The following is a 27,991-nucleotide window of genomic DNA, read 5'->3' as shown; positions in this document are numbered from 1 at the left end:
AGTCATTCATATTTTACTTGTCTGACGTGAGAGCGTCACAGAAACAGTGTGAAGTAAAGTTGCCCGTCTTTGGACTGAACTACGTCAGATCCAACTGCTGGATGAGGGCTGGAAACATCTGCAGCGCCTCGTTCGGAGTGCGTAAAATGAAGCTGGATGGATCCGTTACGCATGGCATGGATGAAACCTCCCGGGAATAAAGCAAAACACAGGTTAATGGAGCATGATAGGAACCATTTGTCTATTTAAGGAACAGTTTTAATCGCACAGGAATCCCCATATCCAGCAGACAGGAATGAATCAGATGAGATGTTCCTCTGAGGAGCTGCGATCTCTCCCACCGAGACCCCCGAGTTTACCCGCAGCTTCACCGAAGAGACGCTTTGTCAAGCTGGGGAGGAAGACAAGTGATGGTTCCCATCAGTGAGTATTTACAAACTTATTTAAAAGAGTTATCAGGAGTATAAAAGTGTAATTGTGCCACTTTTTTGCTTTAAAAAAAAATATATTTTCTTTTCTTATGCTCCTAAACATTAATTTTGAGATACAATACTTGCACGTCTAATAGTTGTATAACTTCTGCCAATAATGTTCTGTAGCCTAATTGTTAAGGGGGGAGACTTTAGAAGGATTTGATGGTAGGAAATCAAACACCAACTCATAAAGGCATCTTAAAAATTAAATATTTTTATATGAATGCATTTTATTTTCAACAAGAATAGGATAATACTTTGATCAAGTCTGACATTTTTCTTGCAGCTCCATTTTCAAAATCAACAAGGACAGTTATTAAGACAAGATACAAGACATTTATCATACAATCACAGAAGACAAAATGTTAAAAACCCTTTAACACATTTAACCTCGGATTAGTATTTCATTCTAGGATTGACTGGTGCACAAAAAAAAAAAATGCTTCAGTCAACCTCATTAAATTATGGGATCCTGTATCTCCGATTTGATGGTAACACCAAAACAAATACCAATCAACTTCTCAGATTAAATCATTAAACAGCTGACAGTCTGCCATCATATTCCCTCAGTGTACTTTCTGTTGTTCTACAAGAGACTCCTACCAGTTTGACTGACATGTATGTATCCTCAATCTGTTGGCATTACTGCAGGGAACCTTTGAACCACAGTGATAAGAAGCTTACAGGCTTGGTGAGAAATAAAACAACACTTCATTATTTCATTAGCGAGCTGGGGGAGCATGGTGAATGAGACTGGGGAAGGCATTGTGCTGGTGACAGACATGTAGGTATGGAGCATTGTAGCAGGGAGGATAGAACAAAGGGATTTTTTGGGAGCATCATAATGCCCTGATGCAGTTTTTGCGCATTTTCTGCTAATTCTTTCTTTCTTGTCAGCATATTTTTCTCATGTTGATAACTTTACTTTCTCTTTTGATGTTGGAAACTGGTCCCTTTCGAGAAACCTTGTCTTACTGACCTTCCAGAGGTCAAATTCAGACGTCAAGGATACAGATCAGCTGCTAGTGAGTCAGCGTTCTGACTGACCTCCTTCTCCTCTGTTCTTCAGATCGGCTTCATCCACTGGCAGTTCCTCCACCAGCAGGTCAGCAGAGGGTGTGTTTGTCCGACAGCCCAGTAAGAGCCGCATCCGTCGCCAAACTAACCGCCTCTCAGGGGTCTTCCTCCGTGTCCCCCGCTCCAACGCAGGCTCCATGGCACTGCCAGCAGGCATCAGGACCTCCATCTCCAGCCCAGGAAGGAAGGAAAGCAGTACGTCACAGTGACTTTTTTGATATTTTAGCCAGTGGTTTTACATTTAAAGGTCAGTTTAGTCTCAGGGAGTCTCATGTTGCTCTGTAGGAGCTGTCCAAGTAACCCTTAAAACAAAAAGCCTCTATTACTAAGAGGGATTTGGCATGGAGGATCTTACAAAAGATGCAATTGGTTGAATTTTAAGAAAATGTAGAAGCAAAAGGATAGATAGAGGATTGATATTACATTTGCTGCTAATTTGTTGAACCCTTATCTTTCTTCTTTAAAATGTCTCTTGTGAGTAACCTCACTTCCTCAGCTGAGAGCCGTCTGTGTTCCCTTTGTTGCCATGTGTTGTGATGCAGTGATCTGTGCAGATGCTTTAGGAGCGGACGACCCATCCGAGCTGTCCAATCAGATCACAGCTCCAGGAATCCTGAAGATCTTTGGGAATGAGATCTGTGAGGGAGCGCATTATAAGAGCGTCCTGGCCACCACACACTCCAGCGCCAAGGAACTGGTCAAAGAGGCTCTTGAACGGTATGGCCATGTGTTATCTGAGCATGTGTGTGAGCGTCTGCTGGCCATATGTGTCTGCTTCGCATGTGGGTCCTTGTATGTCCATCAACTGCTGTAAAATACCTTTGTGCTACATCATTTGTATATAAAAGCAGTCAGAACTTGATGGCGGTTGATGAAAGGAGAGCATGTTCATGTTGATGTGGTTAATATATTTCAGAGGAATGAAATTAACCTGACCCTTTGTTCTGCTTATTATAATTGCAGCACAGTGCGAACAATGTGAGAGCCAAATCGTTTATTTAGTAGTTCTGAAAGGTCTAGAGCAAACAGCAGATCCGTGTGAAAGACAGCCAGTGTTGGCCATGCCTCTGAGGAGAGTGAAAGTCTGTCAGTCTCTGCTTATGTTACAGCCAACAGCATAATGGAATGATTAATAAAAAATGCTATTCAGCTTGTAGAGGAAAGAGTCAGTGAAAGTCTACAGTGTACTAGTGACATTTAGATATATCTTTACATCTCTTATCCAGTAATGGGTTAGCAAATACAGTAAGCCAACAGCAGGATAACGACTGCTGATAAGTTGATTCCTTTATTTGAAGCAGGTCTAATGGGATATCTATGATAAGGATATGAAGATTAGTTAAATAAACTTCTGAAAACAATCTTTTATGAGTCAGTATGTTTGCATATTGAAATGTTTCACATAAGAGCTGCTCTGATATCACTTTATATATAAATAATGGATTGAATGGCTAGATATGCTGTCGGTTTTCCTCAGTTCTTTGGAGTATTTGAGCTTATCTTAGCACATTAAAGCCTATAACTTTACTGTTCTGGTTAAACCTCTCTTTCAGCTACAGGCTGATATTTTTCCTTGCATATATGTATGCAAAGAAATGGGATAAAGTTGGTCGAAATGTAGTTTATATAGCTTTAGAGATTAGTGCAGCTCTGTGTTGAAGTGTCTGAAATTTGAAATCCTACAGATTTAAAGAAACATTGTGGAAGATATGGTGGAGTTGACGTTACGTTTTCACGTAATGTCAAAGACGTCTATGTATATATGTGAGTAGATATCTACTGAAACGAGCATGCTCACTGACTAGCCTTGGCTTGTCCTGTCTTTAAATAACACATGTCCCTCTGGTCGAAAAAAACGACTAGCACCACCGTCTAACTCTCACAGGTAATGGGAAGGTCTTTTGTTGGTCGTAGAGTGGTTGGCAGCCCTTGAAGAGGGACGTAGCTTCAGTCGGTTGGTAGAAGGTAAACGTGAAGGTCTTTGAGTCACAGCTGTACAAAAAACGATTATATTTATTGTTTTAAACCATCATCCTGCTGACTCAACTCCTCGAAAGTGGCTGCAGGCAATCGATGACTTAATTAGTACCCAAAAGGCATTTCCAAAAAACAGCTAAGCTAAAAATGAGCCTTATGAGTCTATTGCAGGCCACATGTTGGACTTAATCATGGCTCAAAACTGACATCCAAAGAAAAGTTTGGAACAGGAGTATCTGAAGGTTAACTTCATACCAGATATGTTATGTGTTATCTTTATTGACGTATTTAATGTTAGGAAGCTAGGAGGGACAATTAAGTGGGATGTGCACATGTTTTCAGTTATTCATTGCCATTTAAAATGCAGGAAACCAGTAGTTTCTAAAGGCTAATATTTGGAGAGCACATTTAGTCCAGTTTCTTTTATCATAATAAATAATATAATGTTTATTGTGACAATGTCATCTACTGTAGGTATGGCCTGAGCAAGGAGGAGGCCGACTCCTACGTCCTATGTGACACCATCGGCTCTACCCGAGATCATGGGTGGAGAACAGAAGGGTTTCGGGTCGTGAGCGACAATGAGAAGCCCCTCCTCCTGCAGTCACTATGGAAACCCAGAGAAGGCCTGGCGAGACGCTTCGAAATCCAGAGGAGAAGCTTAGTGGAGGAAAAGACATCCAAAGACAAAGACACCATCACTGCTGGTAGGGTGTCTGACTTCAGCCTCATTTCACACCACATCCTTATTTGGGGTGTGAGCATGTCTTGGAATAAGAGTTTGCACCATTACATGTTTTGCCAATATTAAATCCAGTTTTGTGAGTTCTCACAGTAGAAATGTGGTTTGTTGGCACGCTGTTTTTCCAGTGAACACCAGCCAAGCCACACAGACCAAACTGTATTTTAATAAGTCTACAGTTTTTCTTTCATTTCAATTTATTTTTCAAATGTATACTTCATTCTTACTGTTGTTAAAAAGGCCAGTGAAGTTTAAAATGTAATTTGCAGACACTATGTGATTCAATTAAACTTCTTCCAGTGACACACCCTTTTTTTACAACACTTAAAGAGGCCCTATTCTGCTTTTTGGGGATTTCTTTTTCCTGTAGTGTGATATATAGGTTTGTGTGCATGTAAATGGACTGCAAAGGCCAAAATCCCTGTGTTCCTCCAGAGGGAGTTTCTCTCCCACACACTCCCCCCCTGCCTGAAACGTCTCCATTGGACTCCTTTGTTTGTTACCATAACATAATGATATCAGTATGTAACACTTGCTCTTCTATTAGCAAACACTCTAAAACATTTAAGGGGGGGGACATCTGTAAGCAACAAAGCCGGAAAAAGCTAACCAATCAGAGCAGACTGGGTTCTGGTTTCAGACAGAGGGTGAAAAGAGGTGCTGCAGCACAGGCAGTATGAGAAAATGCCATAAAAGCGTTTCATAGCAAATGTTCTTATCTGTTGATATTATCAAAAACTGACGCAGCAGAATAATACCCAGAACTTTCCGTAGATGCAGGGCACAAACACTTCAGGGCACAGTAAATGTGCAGGGTGGACCCCTCACTATCATTTCCCCAGCTGTGGTTGACACAGCTGCGGTCGTGGTGTGTGTGTGCGTCCTGTTGTGTGTTTTCTTTTATGAATGGCGCAGCCTGTGACAGCCTTCTATCAGTGTCAGCTTGTCGATGCCTGCTGAGTGGGTGTGTTTTTTTATTTCCATGAGCTCTGTCTTTCTTTCCACTGAGGTCTGTTTCCTGTGTGGGGCTTCTCCATGTTGACTCTGGCATAAACACACCATGTCCAAATGACAGAACACACACAAACACCTCACAGTATCTTGGGGAAAAAACGGGTGTTGCCCTATCACTACATTCCATTACTAATGTGTTTGATGTATTTATATAGCAGCTTAATTGAACAGTTATTATTTGTTTGTTCATCTCCCTGTTAGGTATCAATGCCCAGGCGAGAAAGCTGCAGAAGAGCCGCTCCAGAGTGACCTCCACGTTCATAGAGAGGACCATGGGGCGAGGCCACAAACTGTGGAGGAGCCAAAGTGAGATGGACCTCTTAGACTCTGAGACCAAACAGGAAACCGATCAATGCCACAAGGAACGCAGAGACAGTCTGAATCAAACCTCAGTGCAATGCTACGAGCGATCAAAAACAAGCCCAGAACAGAATCACAGTCGCAGCCTGGCAGTTCCCTCGCAAGGGGACGGTGGGTCGCAGCCCAAAACAGAGACCCTCTGTCCGGCCAGGCTGAGAAGGGAGCGGGAAGGAGAGGAGTCGGAGAAGGAGGAGACGGAGAGCAGCGACGATAATACCACACAGTACTCCATTCACCCTCCTCACGACTGTCCCTACCTTCTGCTGCTGCAGGGCTGCAGCCTCACACAGGTATCTCATTCACACACTCTGCAGTCAAGGGGGGAAGTTGGCCGAGTTATTTTGGGTTCCCTTTTTACTGGAAGTATAAGTCCCATAGCTGTGGGCAATGTTACTCACAGTTTGAGCTGTTCTGTGGCTTGGATGGTATTGGAAATCATGGTAATCAGTCCAGATGTGCAATTTGTTACATTATCAAAGGTAAGAACTTGTTAGGAAACATTTCAACATTTCAAGGCCCAGGTTAACTCCCAAGGTGCATTTCAGCAACAAAACAAACATCCTCCAAGCTTTGAATTCAGTTACATGTGCCACTAAACGAGGGTGGCAATGGTGCTCTGTTATACCAACGTTTTTTGAACTTGTAGCCACTTTTTTGGTGCCTGGTTCATGAGTATTCTCGTATTTAGCCATGCAAAAATTACAGACAAAATATATAATTTCTTCGAAACAAACAAAAATGGTGGCTGTAACATATACCTACATATTATTACATCTTCCAGAAGTGTCAAGTGTTTATATGTTCAGTAAAACTGAGGAAAACTGTGCACCAATAGCCCGACTCCAAAGTCTATGGGAATCGTAATTTTATTTCGGAGAACACACTGTCCCCAGCTAGCTAGCTAGGTAGGTCATCTATTACCATTTCACTTGGTAAAACTGAAATATGAATATAGCTGGTAACAGCCAATCGTACAACCAAAAAAATATGATCATGGGATTATTACTCAGGATCTTGCCGTGAGTGTATCTACAGCAGGGGTGTACAAACTATGGACCGGGGGCCAACTGCGGCCCGTTATCCATTTTCAAATGGCCCTCAGCCAATTCTTAAAGTATAATAGAATATGGCCCACACATGAAACTTGTGCTTGTCTTGTGTTGTACTTCTTAAAAATATATGTACAAATAAATTACACAGTGTTCATGTGTAAATAAGCGTATCGTTTTTCAAATAAATTCAGTCAATCACTGTTGCCCAATAACGTATTTGAATAACAAGCTTGACATACTGTATACCCTTCCTATTTCCCCTTATTATAAGCAATCTCAGGCTTCTGTTTTAAGGAATGATCTGATCTTTTTCAAAATAAATGAAACCCTGAAGCCCACCAGCCGGAAACAGTTTAAGTGTGCCATATAAAAGTTGTTTACTGTCAAAATTATAACAAAAATAACTGCTACACAAAATCATCACATGTGGCAGTATACAGTCCAATGGAAGGCTTAATGTGTTTTAGTTTTGCTAGATACCTCTGTCTGGATGACTAGTTGCCATTTAGCTTGTAGATCAAGGTACTGCACCAACTATGTGCTAGCTAGCTATATGCTAATGCCAGTCATCATTTTAGCCACTAAAATCAATGGTTATCTGCCAGAAATGAGAGGCTGCTTTTGTCTTCCTGTAAATCGAATAACCCATTGTTTAAAAAAGAAACTACTCTATATTGTATAGGTTTAACTCTTTGCTACAATAACTGGTCAACTGTCAAATTATCTTTTTTACCTCTTTACAACGTACAACCTCTTATATAAGTTACTGAAATGGATGCAGGCTTTTATTGGCTTCTACACAAAATGGTCATTGTGCATTACATTTTTAAATTTTTAAATACTGCGTTATACCTGATACACACCTGCAGCCCTAACAGCATGTTATCTCAGAGTAAAGAGAGACAGAGAATCATTATGTGAGAGGTCAGTCAACAGTAGGTAGAAAAATGTTGTGTCATAACACTGATCAGGAAACAGAAAAAGACTACCCTGGCTGCTTCCTGACTGATTACACATGGTGTTAATGGTGAGCAACAGCCACACACAGAGCAAATATTCACATACTGTTGTGATTTTGACTCTGCGTCACACTTGTTTTCCCAAAAGACCTCTTATAAGAATACACTAGTGCAAGGTTCACCAAATCTATCTCTGAAGAATGCATTAAATGTTTTTAATCTTTCCTGTTGGAAAAGATTGGGTGTCAGGCATAATAACCCCCGAACATTGTGCCTGCCACTTACTGTGATTAATCAAACATTGTTTGTCTAATCAGGCTCAGATCAAGAATATAATTCTAATGCCTCCACATGATTAGACTGCTTCACTCACTGTTGTTTCGTAGCTGTTCAAAGTCCAGCAGCAAAACCCAAAGAGATTCAGTTTAACTTCAGGTCAAAAACTGAGAAATTAAGGAATTATCAATTTTTTGGAGCCTGAAAACAGCATGCCATGCCATGTTTGCACAAATGTTACTTTAAGGTTGAATAGATTATTAGAACGGCTATGAATTATTATTCTGCCTCCATTGAACTCCTTTGTTTACTTCCGTAACATAACGACATCACTATGTAACACTTACGCTTCTATGGCTAGCGCTCAGACACATTGTACGTTCGTTTCAGACAGACTAATTGATTAGCTCTACCTACGAGTGACACAAAATGCAGGATTAAGTGCAGTATTTGAGTAAATGTAGGTTACTTGGATCGTTTTTAACACTGTTCATTTGGAATAGACATAAAACAGAAAACAGTTGGCTAGTTTTTGTAAGCAACGGTAACAGTGAAACCAACAAAGAAGAAAAGAACAGCACAATATCAAAATAAATCTCAATGACAATATGTAGCAGTACTGGAAACAATGATTGTGAGTCAAAATCAAATGTGTTGCATGTTGTGTGGTAACTTTGTAATGTATCTCTCTACTCAGGACTTTGTCATCTACCTTCTTGCTGGGCCAAAAGTTCTATTTGGTCGGCAGCTTGATCCTGAAGACGAGTCGAAGCCTGGCATCCTTCTCTTTGCCAATGACACTCTCCTGAGGCACTGTTATTTCAATCGCCATGGCGCTGGCGGCCCCACCATGCTGTCCCCCTGTCAGGACGCCGTGGTGATGAGAAATGGCGAAGCGTTGAGCGAAGAAGTGCAGCTCAACAGTGGTGATGTCATTGGGATGGGACAGCACTACCTGTTTCTATTTAAGGATCCATTTGCTTCCACACACAAGGTAAAAGTGAGATGCAGAAAGGAAAGAAATAAAGGCACATTTGCACAAAAACGAATTCCACATATGTATAAATGCTCCTTCGTGATTCTTGTTTCTTTGTTTTGGGAAATGAAGGATGTTGACAATGCTGCTCCTGAGTCCAGTATGGCTGCCCTCCCCTGGATGCTGAATCCTGCCACTACAACCAGCCACACAGAAGGAATGATCCTCTGCAACACCTGCCTCACAACCTGCACTGACCTCAACTGCTCCAGCTGCAAACAGTCACTAAACAGAGGCCTGCCCTTTTTGAAATCCCCTGAATGCCACAGCCTGACTCTGCAGTATGAGAGTGGAGATGAGGATCACATCGTCAGGGAGATATTTGCCATGGGAAGGACCAGCAGCAACGACAGACCCCCCCTGACTGCTGCATTTCTGCTGTGTATGTGTGTTCAGCACTCAGCCTCATGTCTTCAAACCTCAGATCTGCGCAGGCTGCTGTTGCTCATAGCAAATGGAGTTCAGACGGCCATGTGGGTGAGTGGAACAGCTGCAATGGTTATTGGACTAATTGATTAGTTGATCGGCTGAAAAATAATCGTCAACTGATAATTGATTATGTAATCTTCCATGCAAAAACCATGCAGTTTCAGCCTTTCAAATGTGGAGATATCCTGCAGTTTCATATCATATTCAGGGGAATGTTTTGGGGTTTTTGAATGACAAAACAAGACATCTAAAAACATAATCTTTGACTTGTGGAATTTCACTTTTTACAGACTAAATGATCAATCATTAAAAAAATAATGCTAGGTTACCGTCCTACTGAATTGCGGTAAAAATGCTATAGAATGTCTCCTACTGTCGTTTTAAAATAATTTACTGATATTAGATTATTTTGGAAATAAATATTAAACAATAAAGCACAATATAAACACAAATAAAGAAAAAATGCAATTAAATGGTCACAGTTGCATTTAAATGAGCTCATGCTCCTGTTCGCAATGTAGCTTGCTATCTGCTAGTTTATGCCAATAATTGACAGTTTTCAGAACACCCAACAATTTTAGGATGTCAAGTCTCCTTAAAACTCACTATAAAGACTTATTTTTATGCACAATAATTTTGCTGCTTCAACTCTATATGATTTATTTGTGGTTTACCAGATTTATAATTATCATTATATATTCCTGCCAACTGCATAGTCTATTGGTATAACATTGAAATGTTCTAAATTCATATTTTCTTGTCTAACAGGAGCACACTAAGGACCTAGCTGCAGTGAAACCTGAAGTGTAAGCAATCTTTACTGAGTTATCTTCAGCATCACTTACCTTACATTCAAGTTTAGATACTAATCTGCAGATCTTTTCTTCTGTATGGCTAGTATTGATGGTGGAAGCTCAAACCCAGAGGACCTCAGCCAGCAGGAGGTTATATCAGGCCTGCGCCCCCTGGTGGTGTGGATGTCCAACAGCCTGGAGCTGCTGCAGTTCATGCAGTTCCAGCTGCCTGTGATTCTGCAGTGGAGAACCCAAAAAGAGCACGAACAGGACGAGGACAAAGAGGTGGAGGACCTGGGTTAGTCACCTGTTGAGCTTTGAATTTGTTAAATATTGTTAAGTTCATTTTTTCCTACCTTAAAAGAAAAATCATGACCACACAGATGTGCATTAATGTACATTACATGGCTTAAATGCTTTTGTCTAAAGTGACTTAGACCCATTGGATGGGGATCAAACCACTGACAACCCTGATTGGTTGGCGATCATTTTAACCCTGAACCACAGTCACTTGTTATGCCCAAAGTAATTTATGGTTCAGTGATGGGTCACATAAGTCTTTGCTTATGTGACCCTTATGCTTAAAAGGCCAGCTAACTAATGATAATAAACATTTTCTTTGTAAAAAGAGAAGGCATCCCAACCAAAGCTGACAAAAGGTATACAGTTGCTTCGTGAAACCTTTCTAGTATCACACATATTTGACTGTGATTTCAGCCCTGTTGGAGATGCGTCTGTCCTGTGTCAGTTCAGCCAGCGAGGAGACAGTGGCTGTCCTGGAGGAAGTCATCATGCTCGCCTTCCAGCAGTGTGTGTACTACATCACCAAGGTGAGAGGACGGCCAAACACACCTATAGTTTACACAGCATTAAAACAAACGTACCATACTTAAAGTGGACCTATCATGCTATATTTGAATAATATAGTGTAGGACCATACCTATATAAGGCATATTTATACTTTTTTTTTTTCAAAATACCAAACAGATCATGCATTTTAGCCATGCCTCATTTCGCTCAGTTTGCACTTTTTTAGCTCTGTTTTTGCAAGGGCTGATTCTGTGAGAACAGCACCATCTACAGGCCTGGCATATGTACTACATCGTCTCCAGCGCTTTCGAACGGCAATGGCCGTGGCTGTCTCCTGATAGGTGGAGAGTTGGCCCAATAGCCGTAGCGCCACCGTCCTGACGTCAGGACAGTGTTCAAATCTGGATCAGTTTTTATCAGATCCGTTGCATCCCCTTTTTTAGAGATTTGGGTATGGAGGAAAATAGAGAAGGTTGTGTTTTCTGACACTTGGTGAGTTCCCTGGAACACCGGGGACACATATTCATGTACCAAAGACGTACAAAAGTGCATTTTGCATGATAGGTCCCCTTTAAGTAGTACTCCGGTGTCTTGGTAAACTCAACATCTACCTTACCTTAGTGAACAAGGAACTTTTCTTGACCAAAATAGTTCATCTGTTCCTCTCACTGATGATTATGAAGTGTCGTTTTAAGAAAATTAAAATCAGACACAGGCTGAAAATAAAGAGCCCAGTGAGCAACTCTCACAGCTCACTAAAGACCAACCAGTGACACTGCCAGACCACACTGAGGGCATTATGACACAGAGACAGACAGGACACCACGCGCGCTTTATATTGGACCTTTGAAAAGACTGAGAGACAAAGAAAAGTGTTGCCCATGTAGACTTTCAGTGAACCCATGAATGGCAGCAGGCAAAACTAGAGTACATATTTCTCTGTTTGGCTGCTGAGGAAAATATTTAGCTTGTCTCCCGTTTACATGGCAGTTTCAAGGTACTTCTGTGAACTACAGTAGGGTGGTACTATCTAAAGTAGAACGTTATGGGAGTAGATTAAAGCAGAGTTGAGCTGTGCCATGTGGTAGAATCAGTGTTTTACAGCAAGTAAAAGCTGCTCAAGGCAAGATTAAAAAAAATGACCTCTTGACCTCATCAATACTGTTATATTCCCTGTAACAATGGATCAAATTATTTTGTGTAATGTCAGAAGGGTTGCTGTTTCTGTAAGAAATAGAAGCAGTTCATCAGCTCTACTAAGCATCTTAAATTATTACGGCTTTAATTCAATCTTGCCAATGGTAAGATTGAATTAAACGGTAACCATTGTCATCACCCTTTTCCAGACTGCCCAGCATCAAACAAAAGATACAAGTTAGTGACTAGCTGGTAAACATTTAACAACATAAACAGACATTTCTCTTAGCTAAAAAGGAGAGTACATTATTGAAATGCCAAAGAGGTTTTTTCAGTTTGGTTTTGTTTGACAGCATTATAAACGGAAATACAGGGCATTTTCTTTAATGAAACATATTAAAAGGGAGGGGCCTGAGCTGGATTCAATTTGGGACTGGGTCAGAATAATGCATGAGAAACACATATAATGGTTCATATCCTTTTACATTGCAAATAGGACATGGCCTTGGAGAAGGTCTGTGCTATCCAAGTTCCCTTCTAGTTGGTAATAATGGATTTTCTGGTTAGCCAGGACAAAACTCAGAGAAATGTTATTGTTACTAATGTCTGCCGATTTGTTGTTAAAGCGTGGATTACTAACGTTAATGACAACTTCAATATTGCACATCCAAGTTGTCACACTGCCACCAAGTGGAAGAAAATAATAATTAAAAACTGTTATTTTTTTATTGCAATAATTGAAACATTGTAGATTAACCTAATTGCTTAAATGTCTACCATGGTCACTTGCAACAATGTAGATAAATAGTAAATGATGTATGATACATTTTGGACCAAACTCCATTGAATGATCTCTTCTTGCGTTAACTCATCACCCTGACAAATAACATATTGTTTTCCTCTTACCTGCTCTTCTTGTTACCATTTATTCTCCGTCTATAAAAGGTAAATAACAAAGCTTTAAACACTCTACTTGATTGTGAAAAGTTTGTTTCATGCTATATTCTAACCGAGTGTTACTTGGAAAAAGAGAGAACGACATGTATTGTAGTCACATTCATTTGTGTAGAGTTTCACTGAACCACCACACCCATTACATGGAAGTGTGCCGGGAAACTGTCAGACAATTTTCCAGTTGGGCGGTGTGGGTGTGGGCAGAAATACCATCCAAAAGAATACTAATGCGGGGATTGGCCTACAGTATTCACTTGTCTTCAGTCAGTAGCTGAATTAGGAATCATCGCTGATAGCTGAGCTGCATGTCCACTCAGATTCTTTCCTGCGAGGCCTGACGTCAAAGGAAACATGTCGAGTAGTAGCCACATCAGAGGTCGCACTAACACAGCGCTGGGTCTTCAGTTAGCTGCAGCCATGCCAAGGTCCCACTCCTCTCTGGGGATTCAGACAGACAGGTCCAATGCATCTTCTGTATCAGTTTCCCATGCAGGAAGGAAGTCAGTGATATGGCATTGAATCTCCAAAGAGGAAACTTTAGGAATTCCTGAAAAGTTGCTGCCCTGCAGGTTTTGGACAGCACATATTTTTGCTCTGTGCAGGAGGATGTGGTTATCTAACTACCTGCATGTACTGTATTTCTTTCAGCAAGTCTGCCTGATCAACCAAATGACTTCCAGATGTGGTTTGTCAGGAAATCCAGAAATAATCCAGACATATAATACCGTATGTTCATGACGATTTAAAATGTATGTTCACTTACCTTACACTCTGAGTTCCTCTGTTTTTAAGATTTCACAGGTTTGATCCCATGAGACTGGTTGGGTACACGCTCATTTGTCTTGTAATATCAATCCATAAAGTACGTTTTCATAAAAATGTGCGTGCAGAACCAAGCAGTGATCCTGAGTTAATTATTTCCCCAAAAATGCATGAATATAGAAGATATAGAATCTACATTGTGGCGTTTTTTGTAAGGATTATGTTACGATTCGGGAAAAAGGTAGGACCCAAATGCAGTTTAAAAAGGGAAGCGGGTTTCAAAATGTAACAAAAACCGAGCTTTATTTACAAATAAATACTTAACAAAACCATGAATCCAAAGAGTAGGTAACACGAGGTAATCCAAAGAGTCGGTAACACGAGGTAATCCAAAGAGTAGGTAACACGAGGTAATCCAAAGAGTAGGTAACACGAGGTAATCCAAAGAGTAGGTAACACGAGGTAATCCAAAGAGTAGGTAACACGAGGTAATCCAAAGAGTAGGTAACACGAGGTAATCCAAAGAGTAGGTAGCACGAGGTAATCCAAAGAGTAGGTAGCACGAGGTAGCATCCAGACAAAACTAACCGTGACAAACATGAAGGGTGACAGGAAAGACAATGAACCGACATGGAGCACAGGGGAAGACAAGACTAAATACACAGAAGGGTAATCACAGGACAAGACACAGCTGGGCAGGGGAGGCAGAAACACAAGGGCAACAGGTGAACACAATCAGACAATCAGACACAGGAAGGCAAACACAGGAAGGAAGACAAGACACAGGGAGAACAGAATTTCAACATAAAATCATGACAAGACAGACAACTAAGATTGTGACAGAAAACTAGGATTGTGACAGATTATGCCATCAACTACGACAACAGACATTCAAAACTCAAAAGAAGCTTTAAATGTAAATAAATCTGACATTATGTACATTATTTACAAATTAGCAGTAAAAGCAAAGTGCAGCTGAGGCTGATGGGAATGTACCGGTAAGTAGTTTTGTTTTGCAGGATTTTGTTTTGCAGAATTATATTTTACGAATCTTTACTTAGGTCTGTTTTATAATTGTGTGTGTGAAAGACACTAAGTAATGTGTGTACCTGCCAAAGGACTGCAGACGGAAATGAGCTTTTAGCTATAATCTGACATGTAGCATACTTTCTCTCTTTAGGATTCATGTATTTTTATGCATGGTCCTTATAGAAATAGAAAAAGACATAGTATATTGACATTAACCAGAGTGTTGGATAACATGAAACCTTGACATGCTGGTGGCACTGGAGGAAATGTAAGTGGATTACCAAACTCAGTAATGTTCATCTTCTGGGGAAAACGAAAGTCATGGCAATCTGTGGAATAGGTGTTCAGTTAATTGATGGACTGCCACACATTGACTATATAAACACAGTATTGCTCATCATGAAGAGGCGAAGCTAACAGCATGATGCATCTGAGGGTTACCTGACGCTGGCTATGATGCACAGTATTTTTGCCTCCTGAACAAAGGAGAAAGAATTCAGTGCTTCCTTTCTCTGTGGAGATCTCTAGAAAACGTTGTTATGAAGCAGGCACAGCGCTTTCACAGGTTAAGCAGATTTTTGGGATTTAGCTGGGACATAGTCTCCGTTTTCCTTGTCAGACCAGGCGTGTCGTGTCATCCATCATGACTGTCACTTCACAGCAAGCTCCCATCCTCATCTCACTGCACTGCAGACCAGATTTGTGAGGAATGTGGTGGAGTCACCAGTGTCAAGCTGAGCGGTAATCTAGATAAGGCCTAATCATTTACCCTAGTATGTATCCTCTCCCTTTACTAGCAGTGAGTTGACATAGTGATTTATGTCAGGGCTCATGTCTGACCCCGGGTTCAGTTTGTGGAGGAGAGATTTGAGTTTAGGTTCCAGGGTGAAAAAAAGGCAAACAGATCTGAACTTCATCTTCTTCTGTTTCTATCTTTTTACCCTCTCATCCAACAAGACAAAAAGTTCAATAACTCTTTTATTTTCTGTGGTTACATTTGATAAATCTCTGTTTATTTTGGAGTATTTCATGCTCGCCCATCCGATGTGAGGGTAATTGCTCTGGGATGGAAAACAAAAGGCGCCACTGGTGAGCAGCTATTCCAACTAAAGACATGTCATGACGGATACAGACGCAATTAAAAAACTTGTGGGCAGACTGTGTGTTTACTTGTCTATCATAGTGAATTCGCAAATAAACAGACAACAGAATACGCATTTAATGTTTTGACTGTGAAATACTGCGTGCCATTGATGCATGTGGTAATCCCAGAATGAATGAATCTCCCCTGGCTTGGCTCCGCTGAGCTATATTTTCCAACCAGAAACACTTCAGGATTATTTGACTTATTGTTTTCCATTGTCTCAAATTTGATGGGAGCTGTTATGTTCTACTGTTCGTGTTGAGCCTGCTCTGGCTGCAGGGCCTTACAGTACATGTAAGATGATCTGCTCAGGGTGGATTCCTTCAGAACTCTTCACTCAGCAGTCCTGTTGCAGCGGCATGCCAAGCCCACATGAGCCATATTCAGCTTTTTAGGAATGTGGATCTTGGGCCGGCACTGGCCTCGGAAGCTTTGTGGGTGTAAGAGTGAGATTGGAGGGGAAAGGGGATGTCTGTGTACAATTAGCCCGAACAAAGCTATCGTTGTACAGAGTGAGCTCTCACGAGGAGTGAGGACCTTTGGCTGAAAAGGAGGAAAGGCTTTTCTTTATATCTGTCTAATGCAAGACCCCAGGAAGAGCAATGGCTGTTGAAGCAAATATTCATATTGAAAAAACTATGGTACTACATTTCCTTTCTATTCCATGATATCATTTGGGGCCAAAAAATACTTATTCCCATTGACTTACGTTAGGAAACAGACGGCTGTAAATCAGCGGATAATTTTTTTTAAAAGAGGACATATTATACAAATGTTCAGGTTCATATTTGTATTTAGTGTCTCTGCTGTGACATGTCTCCATGCTTTAATGTTCAAAAAGCTCTTTATTTCTCTCATACTGCCTGTGCTGCAGCACCTCTTTTCACCCTCTGTCTGAAACCAGAGCTCAGTCTGCTCTGATTGGTTAGCTAGCCGGCTCTGTTGTGATTGGTCAACCGCTTAGAGATTTGTCGGGAATGTCCTGACCTTTAGCATATCATGAAACTCCCTCTGGAGGGAACTCTGGGATTTTGGCCTTTGCAGACCATTTACATGCACAAAAAACCTTCATAACGTACCACATGAAAGGGAAAACCCCCAAAAGTATAATAGGGCCTCTTTAAGTGAATAAACTACCCAGTATAAACACTTATATAGTATCAGGGATGCAAACTTGTCACCTTTCGGCGAAATTCGCCGTTTTGAATCCAAAATAGGTCATTTGTGTGATTCATGTAGATCTGCAATAAAAATATTTTTGGGGTATTGGGGGGGGTCTGGGACCCAGAGTAATCTGCGGCCGCGAGCTGTTATGTGCCATCATGACACGCATGGTGTTCTTTTTTTATATAATGAAGCGCGAGCTGTGTGCTCGAGTCTTCCTGCCTGTCGGCTCTGCTCATGGATGTATAATAAGGCTCTGCTGCTCCGGGATGAGGGTCTAACTTCAGCAGCTACATTACCTACGGGTGCGTTCGTTAATATTAACTGTGCGGTCCGGAGTCACTGTGGCACAGACTGGACCGCTCGTGAACAGCTGTGAGAACGGGCCGTTCAGGTGTTCAGAGCAGAGCTCCCTGTCGGAGCGGCAGAGCGTGATGTGCACTGAAAGTTTTTCTGTCGCAATATTATCGTTGAGCTAGCTAACTAGCATACATTGTCACTATCTGTTAACGTTAGCTTTAGCCTTCGTTTTCTAATAGTTTTTTTCATAGGCTATAAACGGAGGTGGTATAAGTATAGATCGTGTACTTGAGTAAAAGTAGAAGTACTCGGATCTTGTACTAGAGTAAAAGTAGAAGTACTCAGATCTTGTACTTGAGTAAAAGTAGAAGTACTCAGATCTTGCACTAGAGTAAAAGTAGAAGTACTCAGATCTTGTACTTGAGTAAAAGTAGATCGTACTCAGATCTTGTACTTGAGTAAAAGTAGAAGTACTCAGATCTTGCACTAGAGTAAAAGTAGAAGTACTCAGATCTTGTACTAGAGTAAAAGTAGATCGTACTCAGATCTTGTACTTGAGTAAAAGTAGAAGTACTCAGATCTTGTACTTGATTAAAAGTAGAAGTACTCAGATCTTGTACTTGAGTAAAAGTATAAGTACTCAGGTCTTATACTTGAGTAAAAGTATAAGTACTCAGGTCTTGTATTTGAGTAAAAGTAGAAGTACCAGAGTGTAGGAATACTCTGTTTCAGTAAAAGTCCTGCATTCAAAATGTTCCTCAAGTGAAAGTAGAAAAGTATTCTCATCAAAATATAGTTAAAGTAGCAACAGCAAAAGTAGTCATTGTGCAGATTGGTCCATTTCAGAATAATATATATGATATGTTTTATAATGATTGATAGAGATGTCCCGATCCGATCGGGGATCGGAGCCGATCACGTGATTTTCAAAAGATCGGAATCGGGAGAAAAAAATCGGGGATAGGGATTTAAAAAAAAAAAAAATGTATATAAAATATTTTTATTTTATTTAATGTTACAAAACAAAAATGACCATGTTCACGTCTTCAAGTCATCCTGAGGCCTTAGTTTTGGTTTAAAATTACACAACATCATGTATGTGTTGCTTTTTTTGGGCTTGTTTTCATAGACCAGAGGCCTGTACTACGAAGCTGGATTTTCGCTTAGCGAGCTAACTTCAGGGAAATCTCTGGCTTTCCGGTCCTACGACGCTGGTTCTCTTTTTAGCAGGCTAGATTTCCATGGTAACTTATGCTGAGCGGCAAACCTGCTCTGGAGCAGGTTAGGTGGCAGGCTAAGAGATCAACTCAGTGAAAGCACCGCCTGCTGACCAATCAGAGCTCAGTGTGCGGAGTTTAAAGCGATCAAGTCATATTACAGGATAGAGGAAATACAGAAAAACTGCCGTTGCAGGAAAGACGGCCGGCCAAAATCAACTGACTGTGAACGTGAAAATTAATAGAATATCCCCTCCCATCTTCAGAGCAATCTGACTATTATAATATTAGCGTTAAGAAAGCTTACTTAAATATCTGCCACGACATAAGTAACCGGATCAGAGTAACATTAAGTACAGTCCGCGGCACTGTGAGTGCAGACGTCGATGTGTCCCATTATCATTCATATCATATCACATCATAATGTATCATATATTTCCTTATTTGAGTCAGCTGAGCCGTATCTGGCCGTGCAACACTCACAGTGTCACATACTGTATGCAGAAGTATTATTTTAAGCAACACATTAAGTTGATGAAACACTCGAGTCAAATTCTCCTAATTAAAGTCAGATCCACTCGTGTCTTGGACGGGGCAGTGATTTCATAAACCTGTTAATGTACGCATTCAAACACTTTTTCTTTTACCAGCTGTATTCACCTTGCAGGTGCAGCTATGTGGCTTTTATCCTGGATAAAGTGTTTAAGACATGGATGTTTAAAGTTTAACTTCTTCATATTTGACTAATATTAAAGTTCACTTTTCATTCAGGAAGTATGACGCTGCGCTGTCAGTACGCTTGTCCATGTTTGAGATTGGTCGAATGCTCCAAATACCACCCCTTTCATGTGAACGCGCACCTAACTAGATAGGACACGGCTGGCTTGAGCGATCCACTTGATAACCAGCGTCGTAGTACAGTTTAGCCAGAGCGCGTATGTTTTGGATTGGGCCAACCGGCTAACTCCAACATATCCAGGTTAGGTTGAACCAGCTTCGTAGTACAGGCCTCAGGTTGCTTATTTCTCTCAAATCTGGCAACAGAGTGAGCAGGGCGCAGTGTCTAATAGTAGCAGTAAGCTAACAAGAGGCTACGTTCAGCTGGTGCCTCGGGAGTCGGGACAGAGAAAATGTCAGGAGTTTGGAAGTATTATAAAATTGAAAGCGAAGGCAGTGTAACAGCCAGATGCAATGTTTGCAAGGCGGAGGTTCCACGTGGTGGAAAGAACAGAGCTACGTTCAACACTACCTAATCTAATACGCCACCTGAGAAACAAACACCAACAACAACACGACGAGTACACAGCGGCCACTCAGGTAACGGCACTGAAACAACCGACACTTTCAGAGACTTTTAAAAGGAAAGAGAAACTGCCCCAGAACAGTGAAAAGGCCAAAAAAATAACAGCCAAGATAGCTGAATTCATCGCGTTGGATGACCAGCCGTTATCTGTTACCTTTTTTTTCTCTTAATGCATTGCATAAAGATCGGATCGGGAAAAATCGGTATCGGCAGATTGTCAAAATCAAATGATCGGAATCGGATCGGGAGCAAAAAAAGGTGATCGGGACATCCCTAATGATTGATCATTAAAGTGTTCTCAAAGCTGGTAAAGGTGCAGCTAGTTTGAATGACTTTGTATACTGCAGGGAAGCTTGTGAATTTACTCCAGGTGGAACTAAAGTCTGATTTAACACTTGATTATATTTCACATCATTCATCCAGATCTGTAAAGTAACTAAAGGTATTAAATACATGTAGTGGAGTAAAAGTACACCATGTACCTCTGAATTGTAGTGGAGTAGAATAACAAAGTAGCAAAACATTGAAATACTTAAATAAAGTACAAGTATCTCAAAATTGTACCCAAGTATAGTACTTGAGTTTATGAACTTAGTTACTTTACACCAGTGGCTATAAAGATAGAAAGACTAAGCCTTGAACAGAGGCATGAAAATACATTTTCAAAATGCTCAACAGTGCTGCCAACATTATAAACTGACTGCTACACAATTAAAATAAATGCTTTTATACATTTCTATTAGATGTGACTCTTTGGCGTTTCTGTTATTATTAACTGCTTTAGTTGTTCTGACTGCTAAAATCCTGTTATTCCTCATTTGAAAGCCGATATTCCGTGGGGTCGGGGGGCTCGGATCCTTGTCACCTTTTTCATACCTGATGAGTTTGCATCCCTGTAGTATACTACTACTGTATGTTGTAGTGTAAGAAACACAGAGACGGAATTGCAGAGGCAATATGGGTGGTCTGAAATATTTGAGTTTACCCCAGTGACCACACAACGTTAACTTTTCCAACCTCAAATTTACCCACAGAAATGTCAACAATCTTCTACATGGATGAGTGAGTCACTCTCATTCTGATCTGCACAGTTCGCTAACCAACCCATTCCGTCTCATCAGGTCCTCTACCCTGTCCTGCCGGGCCTTCTGGATTGCGACCCATTCAGGGAAAGTCCTGACCTGCAGGTGCCTGGCGAGAGTGCTCCTGTCTCGGGTAGCGGTGCCCTGCAGGTCCCTGGTGAGATCCAGCATCTTGTGGATGTTCTGAGCGACACCTGGAGACTGCTGTGTGACTGTCAGCTCCACCCAGAGATCTCCTCACAGCTGATTGGCTACCTCTTCTACTTCATCAACGCATCCCTCTTCAACTCACTCATGGAGAGAGGTACCAGTTCACAAAGAGTATGCAGGTTTACAACTACAACTAGTTTTTTTTTAATAATAATAATAGTTATTTTCTGTAGAATTGCACCATTCTGTATTCTTCTTGCAATCCACCCCCATGAGAGGTGTAACAAAGATGAATGTCTAAACATCTTTTGACATCCCAAACCTGGCTCTAAACTCCCTAGAGACATCAATCTTTAAAAGCTTGTAGCAAACATTTAAAGGGACATTTTACTCAAACAAGAGGCAGTAGTGGTACTACTTTCAGTTGTTGAATACAATGTTTTATATAGTATGCTAGAAAGAGCGTTTGTAACAAAGTCATAAAAAATACAATATTTTGTCATTGTTCATGGTTACCACACACACACACACACACACACACACACACACACACACATACACACACACACACACACACACACACACACACACAATACTTGTATTTCGAGTAAGAATTCAATGTTGATTTTGTTCCTGTCATTAGATTTATTGACAACAAGAATAATAAAGAATTAAGTCAGACTAATGCTTAATTCTTAATGTTTTTGCTGTGGCAGTTAAACAAAGGATGTGTAACCTGTCAACAAGGCAGATTTCAGATTTGTTATGAATACAGATTGTCTAGAATAATGGGTAATACAAGACAATTTACCAACATGACTTCCAGGGTCAACAGCAGAGATGAAAGACTAGAATGTGTTGCTGTAGACCTAAAAGCTGAGAAACCACGTCAATGAACAAAGAATGATTTAAAGTTGATTTCCTCCTGATGTGTACACAGGCTCTGAGCCAGGTTTCTACCACTGGTCCAGGGGCGTTCGCATGCGGGCCAATCTGGACTTTCTCCTGGAATGGGCTCATACAGCTGGACTGGGGGAAATCGCCTTGGAGCAAACACACACACTCGCATCAGCTATCAATCTGCTGGCTTCACCTAGAAAGAATTTACTGCAGGTAAAACATACACACACTTTACATTCAGCTGAGTTGGGTTCATCCTACTATAAATAATCAGCAGAGACATAACAGGCTGAACATTTAGAGATGTGAATTCTGCAGAGGGGTTGAAATATGATATTGCTTTCAGATCTAAAGTTTCTGTACAATGTTAAATACAGAAAAGTCAAAAACTCAGATCATATGCCTTATCTGGACTATGTGGGTATAGTTTTATTAGTTTAGACTGTATAAATAAATCTCTATTGTATTTATACAGTCTTTGGTAACAACCCAGCACTTCTTATAAATAAACCCTAAAGAAATGATGTTAATAATCTTGTTATTCTTTTAAAAAAAAACAATGTACATGATACATTTAATAAGATATATTTTTTAATGGAATGTACAGCAAGGTTTTTTACTGCTATGTACCATGTGGTAATATTCTGTGGGTAATCCACAACCATAACAATCTCATGTTTGAGGTCGGCGTGCGCAATTCCCACCCTCCTCAGTTGAAACAGGGCTGTGGTATTTTAGAATACATTTCATGAAAGCATGCAGGCATTGATCCAGGAGCTCAAAGTTTATTCAGATATGGTCCTTGTCAGAGACCTTATGTCTGTGTGAAGGAGAACAGAGAGAGAGAGAACACAGAACAATATGTATAGCCCGTGTTGTGGGGACATACATATGTTAACACTGTCACATGTGGGGACTCGCCTTCCTTTTGGGAAAATTAAAATGAATCATTACATTCTAGGTTGAATACTTGGTTTATGGATAGGTTTAGGTTTCGGTATCTAGTGGTTATGGTTTGTCAGGGTTAGGTTTAGGGTTAGATGTTAATTCCCCTTAAGTGATGTTGTATTTGTGTGTGTAGACATCTTGGGTGTCTTTGCGCTCTGAATACCCCGCCCTGAGTCCGGCCCAACTGCACCACCTCCTGAGTCTCTACGGCCCGGCATCTCCCTGCAGACACAGCTGGACTCCCTCTGTTCAGGACCAGGCTGCAGCACACCAAACTGGTAAGAGGTCAAAAACATGACAATATGATAATCCACAAGATCACATGAGTTTTTCCCCTAATCTTTTGTTAATTTAATGTCATGTTTTCCTCAGCTGATATACTGGAGAGTTTTGACACCCACCACCCTCTGGTGCTGCCTGATGGGGGTTACCAGTTTGAGCTGGGCGGACAGGTAACAGATTCAGCTGTGAGGGAACAGCTGGACAAGCTCAAAGAGTTCATGTCTAGCCTTTCTAACTCAAAGTCCAATCAGGCCCCAGCTACCAAGGAACAAGAGGTAAAACATTAATATTGTTGGATTTTGAATAACTATACTGAAGAATATAAATAATACTAATAGGGAGGTAGAGTGATTGTCAGCTATTCGGGGGGACCGACTTTCAAAGTATTATTGGGCATGATACAGTCTCCAACACTATATTGCTCCCAATGGTATTGCCAACGGTGTGTGACTGTGCGCCTTGAGACTGTTCGCAATACTGTAAAAGTGTTTTATACAAATGCAGTCTATTTTTCTCAGGAAAAATTGGTAATATGATTAATGTAAGATTGACATAAAGGCTGTACTTTGGACAAAACTCATGACATCACAAATGTATTAGACTTTAAACAGCTCCCTCTGGTGACAAAAAAGGTTCATTACAACTTCACATGCATTAGTACTGCCCCAGACCTGCAAGCACAATTGTCATGGGCGGCGCCAGTGGCGTCGCCTGGCCTGGGCATCCGGGGCTTTAGCCCCGAATGTTTTTTCTGTAGCCCCGGACAATTCTCCCTCAATAATATAATACATTAACCGTGCTTTACGTGAACCTCATCATGACACAAGAGAGGACGGCAGCACTGTAATTTCCCGTGTTCAGTGAATGCAACAGAGGCATGACACCAGACCAATCAGAGAGTTGCATGGAAATAAACGTGTGCTTGTGTCATTGAAGCTCGGCTCTGTGTGTGTGTGTGTGGCAATAGCGCATTTAGTGTGATAGAGAGAGAGAGAGAGGGAGAGAGGGGGAGAGAGGGACCGGTGTCAGCATGGACCGTGTTGTTAGCATCTGGTTAGCTAGCTGCGCTAACGGACATAAGGAGCTGTTTGTTCCACAAGAAGCTGGAGGAGAGTCCTCTCCTCTCAGACTGAGAGACTCAGGTGAGCTAAAGGACTGTCTGAGTGTTTAGATACTTAACTTTAGTCTAAGTTATCTCAGTGGGTCTCAAACGGTTTGGTCACAAATTATTCAAAAGATTATTTCCGCGGCACACCTCGGCACACCTTCATATGATCATTATAGTTATTAAAAAAAAGAGAATAAAGGAAAAAAAGTTATGAAATACTATATGGCAGTAAAACAAGATTAGAGTTTAAAAGAGGAGTGATTTGTAAAATATCCATAAAGAAAAAGTACATCTGTTTACAGTTCTGCTTCATATGGGTGTTGAGAGAGGTATCCATAGATCTCTTCATTTTGCTCTCAAAGTGCACCAGATTGATGCATTTAACTTATAATATTTAAAAAAAAATCTTCCCAGGGGAGCATCCCCCCGGACCCCCCTAGAGGAGGTGAGCCCCCCACTCATAAAAAATACCACTTTACCCCTGCCTATATGCCTGAGCTGATTATCGAGCCTTCATTGTAACAGTCGCGGGTGTATTGTGTGTGTACGTGTGGGGAGTGTTGAAGTAAAAAATGCCACTGTAGTGCCGCCGCCACTGTGGGCTAAGCCCCGAATGTTTTCAGGTCCAGGCGACGCCAGGATTTTTTTGCTGCAGTAGCTTAGCAGTTGCTATATGACAGCACGGCGTTGCTAGTTAATTTTCAAAATAAATAAACAAACAATACCAGTGGGCCAAGCACGAGCCTGTTCATATTGTAGCGTTCACCGCTATTCCAGATCACAGACCACGAGCCTTCAATGTCGAAAACGTTCTCTTTATTTTATGGTATTGACGGCCACAGCCACGCCTTACAGAGCCAATCAATAGTATAACACTCATTATGACTTTTCCCCACACTCGAACACAACTCCTACCGTCTCGTACTCCCTACACACACACACCGGAAAACGCACACACACACCTGGAAGGGGCGGTCTCTCCCTAACTCCCGCCAACAACATTGCCTAAATAACTTTACAAATGTACTAAACTGTGCACATCTGATAACTGAAATAACTATTAACTTGGACACGCTACAATATTATCATTAATATTTACATTAAAAGATTCCTTTGACACTTATAACATTACTTTGCAACACAACCAAAATAAGTTTGTAAAAGCAGAATTTGAACACTGTTTCTGTGCTCCTACAATATTTGTGTATAATACCATTACACCCTAAGCGTACACAATAGCGATCGTTCACTGTTTCAACTGGCATGCTGTGGCATTTAACCTCATCACCACACCGCAAACAGACAGACACACACACACACAAACACACACACACACAAACACACACACACACAAACACACACACACACACACACATACACACACACACACACACACACACACACACACACACACACACACACACACACACACACACACACACACACACACAGGGCTCCGTTGGAGATCGCGGCCGTTTACGCTGACTTGTGAGAAATCTTTCCATTTTCGATCTGTGTTCACATACTGAGAATTATAACAACATTAGCCAAGTAACAGTTCGCGCTTTAACTTACAATGACCCCTGGTAGATCTCGCGAGAGTGTGTATAAATATATATAGATACATTTTCATAACAAAACAATGGGGTTGCTAAGCCGTTACTAGGCCAATTGTTGGAGTTGCTATAGCAACTCCAAGCTACCCCCTGGCGCCGCCCCTGACAATTGTATGCATAAAATTGGTTGCATTCCCCTTTAAGTTGGCCAATTCTACAAATTGGTTTTCTATTTGATCTAAACCAGGGTTTAGTGTTGGGTACTTTTTCAAGAACTGCTAACTTGAACAACTCCCCACTCAACACCACCCGTCAGTAGGTTCGCAAAAATACATCCGCCAAGTCTGAAGTCCTGAAATGGTTGTCAAGATACTCAAAGGACAGACAGACAGAGACTACTTCGACCCTAGTAAGATTGTTGTATTTGTCATTCAGATGGATATCCTTCCAAAAGCCAGTCTGGAAACCTTGGATGCATCTTCAGTTGAGGCTATTGTCTTTGACCACCCTTCTACCACCTTTGGTGCCTTACCTCCATCACCTCCATCCCCTCCCTCACCGTCATCCACGCAATACCTGGATGAGTTCATCTCCTCAGGTGCCATCCTTTTGTCCCAGAAGCTCAGAAATCTGGAGCTGCAGACTGGTGGAAGCAGTGAGACAAGGTCAGCTCTGGAAACATCCTGTCTCCTCACCCCGCCCAACACCCCCCACATCGTAGATCGTGTTCATTTGGTGAGGTCACACCAGGAAAGATGGATGAATGGGGAAAGTGAGAAACTTCTCACCTCGGATGTAGATGCACATGATGAAGGTACAGCTACATCATCGTTCATGATTGTCTCCTGTTTGTCAGCAGTAACAAAAAACTAAACATGTTTTATTTTCTCCTTAGGTGGATTGGTGTTTGAATGTCTGTCTGCTCTTAAAGTAGACCGTTTTAATTCAGATTGCCCCAGGATGGAGAGATGTGTTGAACTGAAAGAAGAAATGGAGGAGGATGACCATTATGACGACAATAATGATGAGGTTTTTAGCTTGGAGCTGGAGCGAGGGGAAAGAGGACTCGGTCTTGCTCTGGTTGACACAAGGGTGACTGAAAGAGATGTAGACCAACATACAAAACAGTAGCCCATTTTCCTGCTTTTTTATGACACTTTGCATTTTCCTTCCAGGACACGCCCTTGAAGGTGAAAGGCATCTTTATCCGTGCTGTAGTGCCAGACTCTCCTGCAGCACGCTGTCAGAAGCTGCTGCCAGGAGACAGGATCCTGGCTGTTAATGGAGTCAGTCTGCTTGGACTGGACTACCACAGGTAAGAAATATAAAAATCTGAGCAAACTCATATTTAAATATAAAATACAGGTTGTTGTCTTCTACACCTCTGTGTCTCTGTTGTATCTCTTTCAGTGGGAAGGATCTGATCCAGTCATCAGGGGACAGACTGAGGTTACTGCTGGCCAGATCTGACTGGATGACTAAGGCTGTACAGACTGAATGCTGACGGCCTTTTTTTATTGTTTCTTTTAACCAAGACTCCATCAGCGCACTTGAAGATAACTATAAGATCTTGCTCAACATTCAAGCTCAGGACATGTGCCGTAATATAAGTTTACTGTATGGGTGATGTAAAGATAAAAATGCACTATAAAATGAGTCATGTCCTGTCCTTGTATTTAGTACTAGTTTGTATTTGCTTAATGTAGTCTTGAAGCGTTTTCTTTTACATTGTAACATGATATATTGATGTCTATATTTGAGTTTGTGCTCAAGTGAATACAGAATATTGATTTCAGACTGCTTACGTTAACTTGAAATGTTTTATTAGTCATTGTCATCTTCATACATTCTCTATAAGGCAAAGTCATTTCATTGTCACTTTCAATTATTGGTATGACCAGGTCTGATATCTCATTTGTGTTGTTATAAACGTACATATACAAGTAAGGAGACCTG

General features: G+C 41.1%; 1 protein-coding gene across 2 annotated transcripts; it reads left to right on the top strand.

The window, feature by feature from the left end:
• si:ch211-176g6.2 (ras-associating and dilute domain-containing protein) lies at positions 1 to 27,979 on the top strand. Of its 2 annotated transcripts, none has more exons than XM_034130719.1 (18): positions 1 to 423; positions 1,543 to 1,745; positions 2,105 to 2,267; positions 4,002 to 4,234; positions 5,485 to 5,933; positions 8,628 to 8,924; positions 9,039 to 9,443; positions 10,164 to 10,201; positions 10,294 to 10,487; positions 10,907 to 11,019; positions 21,131 to 21,395; positions 22,182 to 22,354; positions 23,223 to 23,367; positions 23,462 to 23,646; positions 26,471 to 26,849; positions 26,931 to 27,127; positions 27,211 to 27,350; positions 27,446 to 27,979. In XM_034130719.1, the coding sequence occupies exons 1-18, from the start codon at positions 296 to 298 to the stop codon at positions 27,537 to 27,539; spliced, it is 3,801 nt and encodes a 1,266-aa protein (XP_033986610.1). In that variant the 5' UTR covers positions 1 to 295; the 3' UTR covers positions 27,540 to 27,979. The 2 variants fall into 2 exon arrangements, with proteins under 2 accessions (XP_033986610.1, XP_033986609.1); XM_034130718.1 differs by having other exon boundaries at positions 257 to 423; positions 23,462 to 23,541.
• Positions 27,980 to 27,991: the final 12 nt, after the last annotated feature.

Source organism: Trematomus bernacchii, unplaced genomic scaffold (genome assembly GCF_902827165.1).
Source record: "Trematomus bernacchii unplaced genomic scaffold, fTreBer1.1, whole genome shotgun sequence".
In the NCBI taxonomy this organism is placed as follows: Eukaryota; Metazoa; Chordata; class Actinopteri; order Perciformes; family Nototheniidae; genus Trematomus; species Trematomus bernacchii.
Note: the sequence above shows the minus strand (reverse complement) of the source record. Positions and strands in the feature narration are given on the sequence as shown.